The 15,955-nt window shown below is 44.4% G+C and overlaps 2 protein-coding genes across 2 annotated transcripts; one reads left to right on the forward strand and one right to left on the reverse strand.

Annotated features, from left to right (window-relative positions):
• The first annotated feature begins 2,678 nt into the window (after positions 1-2,678).
• MYL2 (myosin light chain 2) lies at positions 2,679-6,181 on the forward strand. Its single transcript, XM_015815447.1, has 7 exons — positions 2,679-2,809; positions 3,810-3,890; positions 4,608-4,683; positions 4,812-4,916; positions 5,313-5,388; positions 5,704-5,752; positions 5,912-6,181. Exons 1-7 carry the CDS (start codon positions 2,807-2,809, stop codon positions 6,008-6,010), a joined length of 489 nt encoding a protein of 162 aa, XP_015670933.1. The 5' UTR covers positions 2,679-2,806; the 3' UTR covers positions 6,011-6,181.
• Positions 6,182-8,179: 1,998 nt separating this feature from the next.
• On the reverse strand, positions 8,180-15,070 carry CCDC63 (coiled-coil domain containing 63). The gene is made up of 10 exons (XM_015815425.1): positions 14,997-15,070; positions 13,843-14,032; positions 12,903-13,022; positions 12,173-12,354; positions 11,224-11,405; positions 10,676-10,893; positions 9,805-9,879; positions 9,407-9,599; positions 8,645-8,842; positions 8,180-8,310 (listed from the first exon to the last, which is right to left on the reverse strand). Exons 1-10 carry the CDS (start codon positions 15,053-15,055, stop codon positions 8,180-8,182), a joined length of 1,548 nt encoding a protein of 515 aa, XP_015670911.1. The 5' UTR covers positions 15,056-15,070.
• Positions 15,071-15,955: the final 885 nt, after the last annotated feature.

Raw genomic sequence — 15,955 nt, forward strand, 5'->3', positions numbered from 1 at the left:
AGGTGTTGATTATCATCTTTAAAGCGCGCCATGGCATCGGACCTGGTTATCTCCGAGACCGCCTTCTGCCACAGATTACCTCTCATCGGCCGATACGCTCCCACAGAGAGGGTCTCCTCAGGGTGCCGTCAGCCAGACAGTGCCGGCTGGCGACCCCCAGGGGGAGGGCCTTCTCTGTTGGAGCCCCCACCCTTTGGAATGAACTACCCCCAGAGATCCGGGTGATTCCGGATCTCCCCTCCTTCCGCCGCGCCCTCAAGACATGGCTATTTAAGCTAGCAGGACTGGCCTAAGGGGTATTTTAATTTGGTTTTAAAATAATTTTAAAAAGAAACAGCCAATAATTAATATTTCATTTTAATTACATTTTAAATTTAGTATTTTGTATTGTTATCTGTTTTAACTGGCTGTAAGCCGCCCTGAGTCCGCTAGGAGAAGGGCGGGGTACAAATTTGATAAATAAATAAATAAGCCATCCAGAAATGTATTCTTGTCCCTCCTTCGTCTTGCATGCTCGGCTCCCCTTTCTATTTAAATCCTTTTTAAAATGCCTTGGCGCTTCCCCTACCCTTGAGCCCCTCTGCTCCAGAAGAGCTGGGATGTTCTCCCTGTGGCTTTTCTTCCTTTATGGAAAGGTGACCCTGCCCGTGTCCTATTTTCTTTCTCTGACTTTCTTTCCTTCCCTTTCTGCTGGCTGGCAGGAAGGCAAAGCCCTACACTTGATAGGTAGGAATCAGCTTTTTGATTACTATTACTATTTTTATTATTTTCGATCCTTTCCAAATTGTTCTTCCTGTTCTGGTTTAAAGTTAAATAGAGCTTCAGCTGAGGAGAGCTGAGGTAGCATTTTAGGCCTATAAAGCTCTTATGAATTAGCATCGGGCTTCAGGAGAATCCAGACGAAAAAGAATTGCCACTGAATAGGAATGCCTGTTGGGATATTAAAGGCTGCCTTGAAAATGTTAGATTAAATTCTCTTTCTACCACAAAAATAATCTTAAACCTTCCTTTTCATTCTCTGTAGGTCAGGGCAGAGTGTGGGAGACACTGTCTTTTCTATAAAACAATTATAACAAGTTTTCAATAAAATCCCTCAATAGTCTGAGTCTTCAGGCCGGGCTTAGCAATGTATGTCCCTAAAATGCAGACGCTTTAAAAACTTTATCCTAAGAACAGTTTTCCCCCTTCTTTTTCACTAACTAATTAACCAAGCAAACAAAATCAGAGGGACGAATTGGGGGGGGGGAACTTTGATTTTTACATGCTAGTAAGGTCACTGATTTCAAAATCTAGATCTATATGCAACCTGTGCAAATGATTATCGTAAATACGAATTTATGCAAAGCAGCCTGCAAATCCCATTTTTTAAAAGTTCTGGGAATCCTGAAGCTTGCAGGGCCAAGACTCCTTTGGGAAAAGGAACATTACAGGATAACAATGTAAAAGATGGAACAGGCCTATATATAGATTCCAGGCTATGGATGGTTGAATAAGAGAATCTATCTTTGCCTGTTTCATAGGGAGATTTAGAGAGAGAGAGAGAGAGAGACAGACAGACAGACAGACAGACAGACAGAGAAAAGAGAGGGTGGGGGGAAAAGGACCTCAGTCCAATAGCAGCAGCTGTCCACCCTTGCATCCATTTCCATCGTGTTTGGTTAAGACAGCTGCAGGCAACTGTGAAATATATGGAAGGCATTGTTTGGACTGTGTCACCTTCCCTGCCTGCCCACCCCTTTGTCTAAGTGTATTCCAGTCCTGGGGGGGGGGAGGAAAAATGCTCAGGAGCAGAGAGCACCAGCTAAAAATATAAGTGCAAAAGAGATGAAGAAGCCTCGCCTGCTGGTCAGCCATAACTGAATCCAGAGAGGCCACTTTGGCCTTGGGACACTCACAGTGGCCTTTTCCCAGAGGGCTAAGATTAGTTTTTAGAAACTTAGAGCTTCGGAATATGAGAAAGGTTCGAACTCTCTTCTTTGCTTGGCAAAACAACCCTGCGAGGTAGATAAATATCCCCTTGAACAGAAGCGGTTTGCTGTTGCTGCCTCTCAGGATTTCGTTCTTGATGATGTTTTTACTTTCCAGTCTAGCCTAGAACCTCAGCATCTCCTCGGGGTCTCCCATCCATCCAAGCACTCCCCAGGACTGACTCAGCTTCCCCAAAGTGACATAGCTCCCCATCCACTGCTGACATTGAATTCATTGTTTGATTTAACAATCAAAGACAGAATTGAGAATGGGGCAGGGGGAATCAGTGCTTGCAGCCAAGTGGGCGTCCTGGACCCCTAATTGCGAAGATTCAGGCTTCCCCCCATCTGCAGTGCCCCAGTCCTGGATTCGATGTCTTGTTCCCATTATTGTTTGAAGGAGCAATCAAAAGGGATGTCTGTTATATATACATGGAGGCAGAGAATACATTGTTTACCCCCTTGTGGGCTCCCCAACGCATACATTGGAGACCAACTGACACCCACAGGTGTCCGGCTATTATCTGGCTGCTTGGAGAACGCTGCGTCGACATCTTAAATGGAAAGGCCGTCTGGGCGGCTGGCATGTCCCTAACCTTGGGGGCCTCTGTTGTTCTGGCATGTCACCACATGACAATGCGGGCTGATATTTAAGAAGGCAGAAGAGAGAATGGAGGGAGGAGAGGATTAACTCACCTATTACAGCCAAAAGAGGAGATGGGTTTATTTATAATCTGGGTTGGGCCTTATTTATTGTCTCCTCGGGCAGAGCAACGGGGGCACCCACCGAAGGAACCGTCTCCGAACAGCACCCTGAGCTGCACAATTTGGTCTTAGAAATGGTGAGTAAAAGGAGGGTGGGAGAGAGGGAGGGGTCGTGAGTTGGAACGGGAAGAAAAGAACCAGGAATTCAAGCATTCCGGATAAAAAATAGGGGGGGGGGGTTTGCCCTTCAGTGAGTGAGGATGTTCCAAAGAACGAGAATTCTAGTATCAGGTGGAATTAGGTTACACGTTGACATCCCTTCAGAAGAAGTGTGGAGAGTAAGTGGTGCACGATAGGCCAGTTACGTTGGATTTAACTGATAGGACTCGGTTTTAATCACATTTATTCTTTCAAACCTGGGGTTCCAGCGTACTACTACATGTTTATCAATCAGATGATTTTATAACTTAGAAGCAATGATTTAATGGCGCCAAAAATTGACTCCATCCATTTTTCCTTATTGGCTTGACATCGCTCTCAGATCCCTGGTTTGATACTGACATGTCCCCTTCGTGCATTCTATCTCTTTCTGTATTCAAATCCTTTCTTAAAATCTCCAATTTGTCCTTCTACTTTAAGCACAATTTTTTTTAGTCCCCAAAATGTCAAAATCCATATATCAGTGCATCTCTTTCTTTTGAGCATCTCTACCTCCACCATCAAATGTGAAATTGTAAACTTCTCTCGAGTCAGTCAGGGAAATCCCTTCATGGACTTTTTCACGGGGCATTTTCCACAGATGGAAAATCAATAGTCACTAAATGCAACCGATCGTGGTCCGATAATTCTCTTGACCAATAAAACAGTAAAAACAGTCTTGTTTTCCGCTTATGGCTTTGGATAGAAGGCCTGGGATCATTATTTGACCCAGCAGAAGGTACCTCTAGAGCAGGGGTAGTCAACCTTGGCTCTTTTATGACTCGTGGACTTCAACTCGCAGAATTCATGAGCCAGCTAAGCTGGCTCAGGAATTCTGGGAGTTGAAGTCCACGAGTCATAAAAGAGCCAAGGTTGACTACCCCTGCTCTAGACGTTAAGGAGATGCCGCTAATCGTGTTGTGTTTAATCTCCCCAAAGGCACCCAAGAAAGCTAAGAAGAGGTCAGATTCGAACGTCTTCTCCATGTTTGAACAGGCACAGATCCAGGAGTTTAAGGAGGTATGTCAACAGAGGCACTAAAATCTTTTGCAAACAGTTTGTATTACAAATCCAAATGAGCTGAATATCCTGACCCAAGAACATGGATAACGTAGGTAACACGCTAACATCCTCTTGGCTTCTGTTCTACCTGCATAATTAAGAGTCCGTATTTGAATTTCAGTCACGCTACACAATCTGAGGCCTGAGGAATCAAACTCTCAGCCAATCTTTTTTTTTTTGAGCATGGAAGTATGTGCTTAAGTCCTAGATGATTCTACATTCTTGTAGATCAAAGGCTGTAATAGCCAATTTAAAAAGACTTTATTGGAGCTTAATCTGAAGCCTGGACTTTGTTCTGGAACCTAGCTGAAACGCCCTAGCTGAATATTGCCGCATAAGGTCTGCCAGATTCCAGCCATGGAAAGTTCATACTGAAATATTATCTCCTGGGTCAATTATATGTTGGATTGATTTTTATCTTTTCCTAAACCTTATACATTCCCCAACCATCTTGCGGATCCCAGAAAGACCCTGAGTGCACTAATGTATCCTGCATAATTACAGGATAGGGCTGGGAGAATGTTTCAAAAGAGGAATTTGAAAGGCTGGGCACACACTTCTGTGTGAAGACAGCTGGGGGCGACTTCAGAAGCAATTGTGGTAGATCTAACAGTCTGAGATCAGGCACTTCGTACCCACTACTCCATACAAGACATGTAGCTTCTCCCCTTTCAGGCTTTCACCATCATGGATCAGAACCGCGATGGTTTCATTGACAAAGCAGATCTGAGAGATACATTTGCAGCACTAGGTAAGCAAAGAAACGCCTCTACATTATGATATCCATCAATGTCCAATGAGTAATTTATACCGGATCTCATTGAGAAAAAATATTTCAATTATCGTTCCTTGTGTTTGGTTTGGTTTTGCCTGCTTCAGGGCGTCTGAATGTGAAAAATGAAGAGCTTGATGACATGATCAAAGAAGCTCCTGGACCAATTAACTTCACCGTGTTCTTGTCAATGTTTGGAGAAAAGCTTAAAGGTAAGATCGGAGGAGGCTACAACTTGGTTACAAGCAGTGAGCGTCTTTGGTAAGCTGTTTAGGCACCCATCCACACAGACTTGGTTAGGATCATGAAAAAGTAACGGAAGTAGTCACTATTCATGAGTCACCTTGCAGCAGGATAAACAAACAAACAAACATATGTTTAAGGGGCTGTGGTGCTGGATTCCCAATTCTCCTGGAAAGCTTCCTTGTGTGGCTAAAGGAGGGTTTTATTCTGGTTCACCTGCCCATTTATTTTCTGTGTAGCCTCCATGGTGACACACCTTCCCACAAACATTGTAAGAAGGGCCACTTTTACAAAGTATTCAGCTTTCTGAGACTTTCCCTCCATCTCCCCTCCCCTCCCCCTTTTATTTCCTTTTAATTTTCCAGGAGCAGATCCAGAGGAAACCATTCTAAGTGCATTTAAAGTCTTTGATCCAGAAAGCAAAGGCTTAAAGGCAAACTAGTAAGTATCTTTGGATCTTGTCCGCTTAAAGTGGTCAGAAGATCCTCAGAGCCCTTTCTGCTTTCTCTTCGCCCTTTTCTTCTCACTCCCTTAATAAACATTCCTTTAGCATCCCCTCTCTTGGGACAAACTGCTGTGATGGAAATGTACAATCAGCCTGGCTGCTTATCCCAAAAGCAATTAAGAACTTGTTGGTCCATCCCCAGCCTGGATTTCAGAAATGAGAAAGCTATCGCCTCTATTCTTCACATGGAGGGATGGGTGGAATTGAGACTGATATTCCTTCGCATCTAATCCGGGTTTTTTATTTTTCAGCATTAAAGAGATGCTCATGACACAAGGAGAACGGTTTTCAAAGGAAGAGGTAAGAAATTTCTGAATCACTCAATGGCCTTTCCAGGGAATGCAATGTGGGAGTACAGCCCATTGGACTGTCTTCGAAATGAAGATCTGCAATCTTACCAAGAGCCACTGAGGTATAAAACCTCAAAAGGAAATTTTCCTGGCTTCTTTGTTCTTCCAGGTAGACCAAATGTTTGCAGCCTTCCCTCCAGATGTGACCGGCAACCTTGACTATAAGAATTTGGTGCACATCATCACACATGGAGAAGAAAAAGATTAAGAAATGGTGGGGAGGCCACTCGGTGTGTGGTGACAGAAGTGATACCTTCTCTGGCCAGCTAAGCTGGGCTGTTGTGTCTTTCCTGACTGTTGTCATCCTCTCGGCAGTTCCAGCCCTTTGTCTGTCCTATCTGTAGAAAGAATGCAGCCATGTCTGGAGAAACCTATTTCTAAAACTGCCTTTGTATTGAATTATTCAGAAAGTCTGAGCAGCCCTTGATGAATGATTATGGATGAGGGAATGGAATAAGCTGTACTCAAAGCAAGCCACGTGTTTCTTTTCTGATGCCAGAGCAGGGTGCGTTTCTCACTTAACACACAAGGCAAAGAGGTTGTCCAACAACAGTATGTAGAGCTGACCAGGAGGAGGCTCCACCCACAGCTAACATCAAGTAAGGGCCACAAATTTGCCACTGCTGGGTATGGAAATTTGCTAGGAACCCAACACATCTATGGAGGCTTCCTACCTATGATAGCAATAATACTTGGACTTATATATCGCTCCACAGTGCTTTACAGCAGGATTTCTCTCCCTCCCAGTTCCCCAATACGGATCTCTTACCCAATGGAGGCACACGGCTGGAACCACACGATTGTCTTTCTGGGTGCATCTAAAGTTGTTCATCATCTGCTCTTTCCAGGTCATGAGGTCAGCTGCAACAGACAGGCTCACCCAACATAGATTGAGACCCATCCAAAGTCAGTGACTATGCAGTTTGTGTTGAGGGTCCAGGATTGCAAAACCAAATTTCCATTGTCTACTACCTTTGTTAGCCTGCCAACCTGAAATGCTCCAGATATATTGGGATTACAACTCCCAGGCGTCTCAAGAACCACACACAGGTGCAATCTGTATGGTATGGCATTTGCTCTGTGTTAACATGCTGTGAGATAACACAGCTCATTCACAGTGGGCTATAAATAGTAAAACTGTCTGGTACCTAGAAAAGCAGGCATCGTTCTTGGATAAATCTGAGTCGTGATCCTACTTCAGTGCAGTAGTTGCACCCTACTTTTCATCCACTCTGCCTATTAGCGCTGAAAGGCATAGGACTGAAGGACAGTTTTCCACCTTACATATTAAAATGTCTTATTGAGATGGTCTTCTGTTTTTTAAGATAAAAAAAATAAGAAAACTAGAGTTCTCCCAAAGACTTAAGATCTGATACATAACTGGTTTATAATGGAGCCACATTCATACAGTATCAGCCCTATGAAGGACATAAGATAAATCTTGGTTGACACTAGGCCATCTTGTGGCTTATTTAGCAGACTGCACTGTGCTGATGAGGATCAACACGAGAGACCAACATTAATTCAGGTAGGAAGTGGAAATCATGGATTCCATTACAGGCGCTTCGCCTCTTTTCTTACCATCTGGTCTTCACAGAGTCTTATATGCCCAGGGACATTTGTTAGAGCTTTGCTTTTTTTATTGGAAAAAATGAGGTGCCAGAAACACATCCCTGAATCCTCTTTGGCTAATAGGACCTGCCAAACCAGGGAAATGGCTCCACTCTGCAACAGCCACGCAGTAAAAATATAACAACAGCAAAATCAATAACTGTGTCAGGTGTTTCAAGGTCAAAGGGGGAGATTCACCCTTCCAGGGTGCTCCAGAGAAAATAGCCTTTGCTGAAGCTGGAGGAGCCCTCTTACGGGTTCTGCAGCACATTTCACAACAGAGGATGTCTCACACAAAAGTACATCCAAGCAGTTTGTTCTCCTGGAAAGAGGTGAGAAAATGGGTTTAACTCCCACAATAATAAAGCAAAAATCTCATGCAACATAAATGCAGCCCTCATCAAACTGGGATTCTCTGGTTGTGTCAGACTTTCACTTCTGTCTTTCCAAACTTTGATAGCTGGAGGATGATGGGTGATATAGTCCAATTAGATATTTGAGGGCATATAAAAAAAAAAAGCAGAGAAATTCAGGGTAACCAAAAAGACGACTGCAAGCAAGACAGCGAGCTGTAGAAATTCAAGAGACAAATGCTTTCTTTGTTCATAATTTTTTTATTCTATGCAAAGAAAATCCATCTTGGTATCGCATTTTGTACTGTGTGTATATATGTATATATAAAAGAAGATACATGAGTCTAAGTACATGAAAGAAGCCAATGAGAAAAGATAATTTCTCGCCCTGCCGCCCATTTCTTTCTTAGCCTCTACACCGGTGACACTTTCTTTTTTTCTCTGCCACTCTCCAATCTTTCTGCGACAGTATTCCTTATGGCTTTTTCCTTCTCCTGGTTTTCCAAGATCATGGCACGCAGATTTTTGTGGTCTAGCGGTTCCACTGTTGGGAAAGGAACGAGAAGTTCAACAGGGTTAGTTTGGAGAAGAGGCGTTTTCTTTCTTTTTTAAAACCACAATTTCAGTGAACTGCCACATTAACACAGTATGAACACAACACCTATTTATTTATCAGCTTGGATCAGGGGTTGGATCAGCAACAAACTCTCCCCACCCTTGGCAGAAAAAAACTTACTGAGACACTGGTCAAATGGACAGCATAAGGAAATTCTCTCTGCCCCTTTAAAAAGCTTCCAAGCCAGCCTTGAATAACCAGACCCTCATTCTTGCTGGCTCCAAATTTTGCACAGCCATCTATTCTTCCTGCAATTACTTACTAAGCTCTGACATGTCTGCAAAGGGATCCACACTGAGAGAAGGTGGAGTCACTTTAATGGCGTCCATTTTCTTTAGCAGAGCACTCCCACCCAAAAAGGGATTCATCAGTGGGACGGTGTCCAGCTCTCCTTCGACTTGCTTGTAGCGCAGGAAGGACTCAATCAGCAAAAGGTCGTTGCTTTTCTTTTCTACTATGCCTGCAGAGAGAGAGAGAAGCAAAGGAACCTGTGAGCGAGTGGATGTGCTCCACATCTCACACAATGCACAAAGAAAGTTGAAGGCAAGGGGACTTCCAGGTCTTGATTTGGTAGGTGTGACTCTTGGCTCCGCAGGGTTTCTTCTCAGATCAGGTTTTCCCAGTAAACTCCATTTGCTACAGATAAATTTGTTGGATTAGAAAGGGAATTTCTCATTAAAACTTTACATACCAAGACTACATAAGCTATAAGGCATTGTTTCCCAACCCTGAGAAATTTAAGAAGTGTGGACCATAGCTAGCTGGGGAATTCTGGGACTTTTAAAGTTCCCAGGGTTGGGAAACACTCCAATAAGATGAGAGAAATCCCAGGTGGAAGCACTAAGACGCCCCTGGAGGAGAAATGAGGGAATGTCAGAAGGCTTTACCTGACCGAAGGTCTCCATTAGTCAGTTTGTGTTATTTCTTCTCCCAGCTTGTCACACAAACACAGGAAGCCTCTAGGGCTCTCTGGGAGAAACCCCAAGGCGATCAACTCAGCTTGGTGCTTGGTCGTTTCACTCACTGAAATACTGCATCAAATTGTGATCGGTGATCTCTCCAGTCTCTCCCAGATGCTGTGTAATCTTGGTGGCATCGCAGCCGATCTTCTTGAACAGAAAATCCACTGCGGATTTCAGCTGGTCCAAGATTTTGCTGCTCTCTTTCAGACTGTAAGCGTAGAGATTGGCGTTTTCGGTGGTCTTCTGCAGTTTTTCCTGTGGGCAGAAAAAGAGGCTGATGGGATGAGAGAGACTGTGAAAGTAAAAGTATTACCAACCCCCCCCAAAGCTAAGCCCAACTGGCTCTCACCCTGGAGAATCATTTCTTTTATAAATAAGGGACAGGGGACACTGCCCTGGTCTCTCTCCCCTCCTCCTCCCCCCACACAAACACACATACACACCAGTTCCACTGCAATACCTCCATGCTTTTCAGACTGCCATGAACTGCAACTTCATCTGCCTTCTGCTGGGATTTCAGCTGGCTGATTTCATTCTACAAAGTTCAGAAATTCAGAAATCCATCATTTTAGCCTTCAGGCCACTTATGACTTTGCTAGGTGTGTTTCCAAAAAGTGCCAGGTTCAGAGGATGCCTGTGAGTATTTGTTTATTTATTTAACTTGGAAGGCTGTCTGACTCTCAGATGAACTCTGCCAGTTTTATGTAATAAGAGAGGATTTAAAAAAAAACAGTGAAAGGAGAAAAGGGTACGCATGCTTGGATAAAATCACCCCCAAATAGAAAGAAAAGAAAAGAAAAGAAAAGAAAGAAAGAAAGAAAGAAAGAAAGAAAGAAAGAAAGAAAGAAAGAAAGAAAGAAAAAAAAACACTTCCCACCTCCTAACCCTGAAATGCTTGTAATCAGAAAGTGGAATTCCGATTTATAGAAAAACTTTCTGACTTCTGAATTGTGTTGAACGCAGATCCCAGTTGGGAAGACTTCCGACTAGGGTATGCCTTTGCTGGATACGCCCAAGAATGTCTCTGCATGCAGTTAACACCATGCATGAAAAGAAAAGCCTTGACCCCAATTCTGCACCCCAGGGGAAGCCATCATTGGTGGAGACAAAAGAGATCGCTTCCAAGCTATTTTCAGAGAATTAACCCAGATGCAGTCCCTCCCCAAGCTGCTTGGTGGCAATAGTCACCCAGGTTTGCCTATAAAAAAGTCTTTGCTTTTTAAAAATGGTCATTAATATTTACTGGAAGAATAGCTGATGTGCAGAAGGACTGGACAGCAAAAGCTCAAAACCTTGAGTAAAAATGAAACTGCCCGGGAGAAGGACCCCACCTGGACAACCTCAATCCTCTTCTGCAGCCTTTCCATGTCATTGTTCAGTTCGGTGACGTAGCTGAAGTAGGCGAAGTTCTTCTCCTCCTTCTCCAGGAAGTCCTCCACCAGCTGCCCAATGTTCCCGTTTTCCGTCAGTTTCAGCAGTCGCATGTAGGCCACCTCGTAGCTCTCAAAGCTCTCCCCTTTCGACTTGGCCCGCTTCCTTGCCTTGAGCGCTGAGAGGAAGTGGGGTGCTTAGGATACAGAGCCAGTCAAGATTTGTTTCCCTACAAAAAAGTGACCCACCCAGACAAAATAGTGCCTACGGTGGTTGTTATGGTTACTAGACATACACACCCACATCCAATTAAATATGGTAGTAAAGTTGTACTGTGTCTACTGTATAGATTAATAGGTTTTGCATCCAGAACCCTCTTCATATGTGTGGACATCACTTAGAGCACCATACGTGATTGCGCAAAAGTTCATCACTTGCAACACCAGGCAGGACATGTTAGCTTTTTGTGTTTGTGTACATTGGCATGAATCGAGTGACAAAATGGTACCTTCTTCCTTTTTGGCCTGCTCCTCAATTTCAGAGCGGTCCACCAGTTTGATGAGCATAAATGCTTTCAGCTTGGTCTCGTGGTTATAGATTCGCTCCAGTTCCCGAAACTCAATGTTGAACTGGGCAATATCCTTGGAGCGCCGTTCATTCATGGCAGAGATCCTCGCCAGGGCTTCAACCCTGATAAGAAACAGAAAAGCAGGTAGGAGAGAGAAAGCGAAAGAGAGCGCAAAAATAGGACAAGACGAAGCAGTCCAGGCCGAGATTTTGTCACCTTATTTTGAACCAGCTTATCCCTGAGATATTCCATTCCTAGTCCTGGGACTCATTCATCTAAAACAGTGTTTCTCAACCTTGACAATTTTAAGGCATGTGGACTTCAACTCCCAGAATTCCACAGCCAGCAATGCTGGCTGTGGAATTCTGGGAGTTGAAGTCCACATGCCTTAAAATTGTCAAGGTTGAGAAACACTGATCTAAAACAACTTGTGCAGGATACCTTTCTTCTGAATGATGCTCTTTGCTGACCAATTAAGGAACAAACTAAGTCCACAACAGATGGGGGAGTTCTAGAGAGGGGCATTCTATTGCTTTAGACTGCAGTTGATAAATGTCCTTTTTAAAAGCTGCTCTGTTTTGAAAAATTAAAGATGCAGGCAAACCCAGCCCTGTTTGCTTATTCCTGGAAGTAGAATCGGTTTTGTATCTGCAGGGAGCATTTGGGTTGGGCAAAGAAGACATTGGAATTGGAGGTTTCCCTGCCTGGCTTCTGTCATCCCACATTAACATTTTTCATTGTGTTGCAGAGATGCACGCATCCCCTCTTTAAAAAAAAGAGACCCTCCATTAACAGGGCAGTCTCAAATTTGCCCAAGCAGTCAAAGTTGCAGTCCTGAAAGCAAGCAGAAGGTTGCACACTTGGTCCTCTTTCTCCTCCTCCTCCTCACCTCTGCTCGTAGGCTTGTGTAGACTGCTCAATGGATGTATTCATGGTCCTCTTTTGCTGCTCAAGCTTCTTGTGAAGGCGTGAGTAGATGCCTTCAAAGACCGCCTTCTGGCACTGCAGGGTTTCTATTTCTTCACGGAGCATGGCATTTCTGGTCAAGATCGTGTCAAAATGTACCGTGGCCTGGAGGTCAGAGGTAGAATTAGGAAAGGATCCAGGACGTTCTAAACTAAAGCAAGATTTAAAAATGTTTCTCAAAGTCATGGAGAAGAGCGACTAATAATGGGGAAAGCCGAAAGAGGGTGGAATTAGCAGAATACCTCATTCACTTTTTCCTTCTGCAACCCTCCACGTCTTTGCTCCTGACTGACACACCCAAACTCATGAAGTAGAAGTGATTTATAGGTTTGGGGAACAAGAGGAGGCCTCAACATCTGAAGCACAAAACTGATGCTGCAATTACACGAAATTAGGCCAGAGATGTGGTTAATAGATTCCAGTTCTAAATGTATTTTCTGGACTCAGAACGGAAAGTTCAAAAAAAGCCATATTACTTTCTATTCACCATCATCCATTATGCCTAATTGTTCTAAATTTGGAGTCTTCTACCCCCTCAACTTTATTTTTAAGGGCTGTCATTGTGGTTCTTATTTCAACGGTTCCCCTCAAGGTGGAGACAGACGCTAATTTCTCCACCACAAGGAAGATGCATTCTGCAAACTGCTGCTTACATGATTGAGCTGGTTATCCAGCTTGTGGATCTGCTTCTGAAGCCACTTCCCATCATACTCCTGCCTCAGCTTGACTATCAGATTTTTTTGGGTTTTAATCTTTTTTTCCACCTCTTCTACCTAAAAGCAGAGGGAGAAATATCTCAAAACTCCTACGTTCATTGAAAGAAAACGATTTGAGGAAAACAATGAATAATTGCAGTGCATTTGCTAATATAAACTCTAAATATTTGATGCTTGTGTACAGGTAGAGTCCTCGACTTACAACAGTTCATTTAGTGACCGTTCGAAGTTACAGTGGCACTGAAAAAAGTGATTTATGGCCGTTTTTCACACTGCGAATGTAGCCGCATCCCCATGGTCACGTGATCAAACTTCAAATGCTTGGCAACTGTCTCATATTTATGACGGTCCCAGAGTTATGGGATCAGCTTTTGCGACCTTCTGACAAGCCATGTCAGAGGGGAAGCCAGAGTCACTTAACAGTGTTATTAATTTAACAACTGCAACAAATGTCTCGCCTAGCAACAGAAATTGTAGGCCCAGTTGTGGTCCTAAGTCAAGGACGGCCTACACAAGAAGCAGTTCCTGCTCCAAACAAGAAAGCAGAGCAAAGGAAATTGAGATTGAGAGAGCATCAAGAGAGGAAGAATATTCCCTAAGCAACAGAATTTCCCCAAATGCTTTTCCCCCCCTAAGACTCTGGAAATCCTTGGGTTTGTGGTCTCTTAGCTCTTGAACTGGAGACGGTGTTTGCACAGGGATTAGGGCATGCTAAATTAGTTTTGATTCGCATGAAAAGTGCACCGAGGAGTCAAAAGCGGAAGGCACACGTGTGGGGAGAGAGGAGGAGAGCTGAAAATCGCAGGCTCGCTCGCTGGCAGGCTGTCTATCGTGCTTCACAACCCCCACTTTGCAAGTCGCACATTCTCCCAAGCACCTTGTCATCAAGTTCTGCGATCAAATTCTTGGTGGCTCTGATCAGAGCATCGTACTCATCTCTGGTCTGCAGAAGGAACCTCAGCTCCATGAAGTTCCGGTCATCTATGTAAAGGTTGCGGGGTGATTTGGTGAGAGTCAGCAGCAAATTAATCTCATCGTATTCTTGTTTCAAGGCCTGGATGTTTCTTCTGTGAAGGAAAAAGAAGGACTGTCTCCAAAGTGCTCAAGCATCCCAAACCAGGGTGGCTGAAAATGCATGGACATAAAGTGTGAAATCCTAAAGCATCGATTACAAGCTAGAGGGGCTTGAATTGGGTATGTCTAGTTTAATGACAAGAAAGACCAGGGGTGACATGAGGGCAATGTTCCAATATCTGAGGGGCTGCCACAAACAAGAGGGAGTCAGCCTATCCTCCAAGCCATCTGAGTGCAGGACAAGAGGCAACCAACTTAGAATTAAAGGGAAATTTAATTAAGAGAACCAACTTAGAATTAAAGGGAAATTTCCTGACAGTGAGAACAATCAGTGGAACAGAAACTGCCTCCAGAAGTTGTGGGTGCTCCATTACTGGAGGTTTTTAAAAAGAGATTGGATCCCATTTGTCTGAAGTGGTACGGGGTCTCCTGCTTGAGCACAGGGCTGGACTAGAACAGGGTCCCCAACCTGTGGGCCGTGGGCCACTACCGGTCCATGGCTTATTCACAACCAGGCCGCGTAACTGGCTGGCTGGTGTGCGCGTGTGCTTGGGGCCTTGTGTGAGCATCATGGGTGCTCTTGGCCCCACTTGCGCGAGCAATGGGTGCTCGTGCATGTGCACACACCTGCCCCTCCCACAAACCCATCCCCTCTTTCTCCCTCCCCTCCGGGCTGCTAACCCCTAAAGTTGGGGAACTCTGGACTAGGAGACCTCTGAGTCCCCTACAATACAGGCCATGGGGAGCATAATGAGGGAACTGACCAATGTGCAAAAGTGACTTAGACAGATTGAAACAAGAGCAGGTATGCCTGCATTCATTTTTCTCAGCAGAGCATGTATTGGCTGGCATATATCCACGTTGGTTATGCACATACACCCCCACGCACGCACGCACGCACGCACGCACACCATAGGGCAGCCCCTCATTAACCTCCTTAATCTCCGGCAGACTTACTCCTGGTGGAACAATTGCTGCTGCGTTTTGAAACCAAGGGACTTGCGGTTGTCCACCATGATCCGAAACTGTTGCTGCAGCTTCCTCAGTTCGACTTCTGCCATCATCTCCTTTTCCTTCTCCGTGAAGTCTGAATTTTCGCTCCTGGCATGAGATACTATCCGGCGCTGCAGATCAGATATATTTTTTATAAAGAAAAGGGTGTTTGTGTTTTAACTGGGCTTACGGTTCCTTCAGGATTACAATTTCCCTTTTCCCAAGGGAAGCAGGGTGAAATAAAGAAAAGCTGTTCCACCAGAACGAACTATTAATCTTCCAAAAATCTACACAAAGGAGGGGCATATTTGTTCAACTGTCCTGACTAAGCTAGCAGAAGAATAATTGCACTACCATATCTTGCAGGGGAGGAGGAGAGCAGTGGGGGGGGGGAGAGAGAGAGGGAGAGAGAAATCTGTTCCTAAACTAAATCGAACCCAGTCTAGCTCTCATGGATGGAAAATAAAAGTGCACTCTAAAATGTAACCAGCAACCAATAGCATTTCAACACTGCACAATAAGGCAGCTTTCTCCCACACGGTGCCCCTCAGATGCGTGGGATGATAACTCTATCAAGCCTTTTCCTGCACTGCCTGGAACGATGGGAGTTAAACGCACATCTTGAAGGCAGCAGGAGATGGGCCACTTGGCTCACCCATCTAAAATGAGAACCAGGAAGCGGATGGTGGCCACAGGCAGTCAGGCTCCAGTGCCATGGCTAAGCGACTGCAGACGAGGAACAGACTCTACAATTACCCAGGCTTAATGAAAACAAGCATGTTTACCAGTGACTTCATATTTGCCTGGATTAAGTCTTGATGCGTCTGTTAAGGAAACCAGGTTAATCCTTCCCAAACCGAAACCTGAAAAAAAAAGTTAACAAAAAAGTTTTTGTTGCAAAGGTTTCTAGCCTCCATTTGCAA

Source organism: Protobothrops mucrosquamatus, unplaced genomic scaffold, assembly GCF_001527695.2.
Source record: "Protobothrops mucrosquamatus isolate PMUCROS unplaced genomic scaffold, P.Mucros_1.0 scaffold342, whole genome shotgun sequence".
Taxonomy (NCBI): domain Eukaryota; kingdom Metazoa; phylum Chordata; class Lepidosauria; order Squamata; family Viperidae; genus Protobothrops; species Protobothrops mucrosquamatus.

Bases quoted from the DNA above. Each gene is read 5' to 3' on its own strand.
- MYL2 (XM_015815447.1), top strand. The intron at 4,684-4,811 runs GTAAGCAAAGAA...TGCCTGCTTCAG, and splicing joins AGATACATTTGCAGCACTAG to GGCGTCTGAATGTGAAAAAT. The intron at 5,753-5,911 runs GTAAGAAATTTC...TTGTTCTTCCAG, and splicing joins AACGGTTTTCAAAGGAAGAG to GTAGACCAAATGTTTGCAGC.
- CCDC63 (XM_015815425.1), bottom strand. From the start codon at position 15,055: ATGGTGGACAACCGCAAGTCCCTTGGTTTCAAAACGCAGCAGCAATTG. The intron at 13,023-13,842 runs GTGCTTGGGAGA...CTCTGCTTTTAG, and splicing joins TCGCAGAACTTGATGACAAG to GTAGAAGAGGTGGAAAAAAA. The intron at 11,406-12,172 runs GTGAGGAGGAGG...GTTTCTTATCAG, and splicing joins ACACAAGCCTACGAGCAGAG to GGTTGAAGCCCTGGCGAGGA.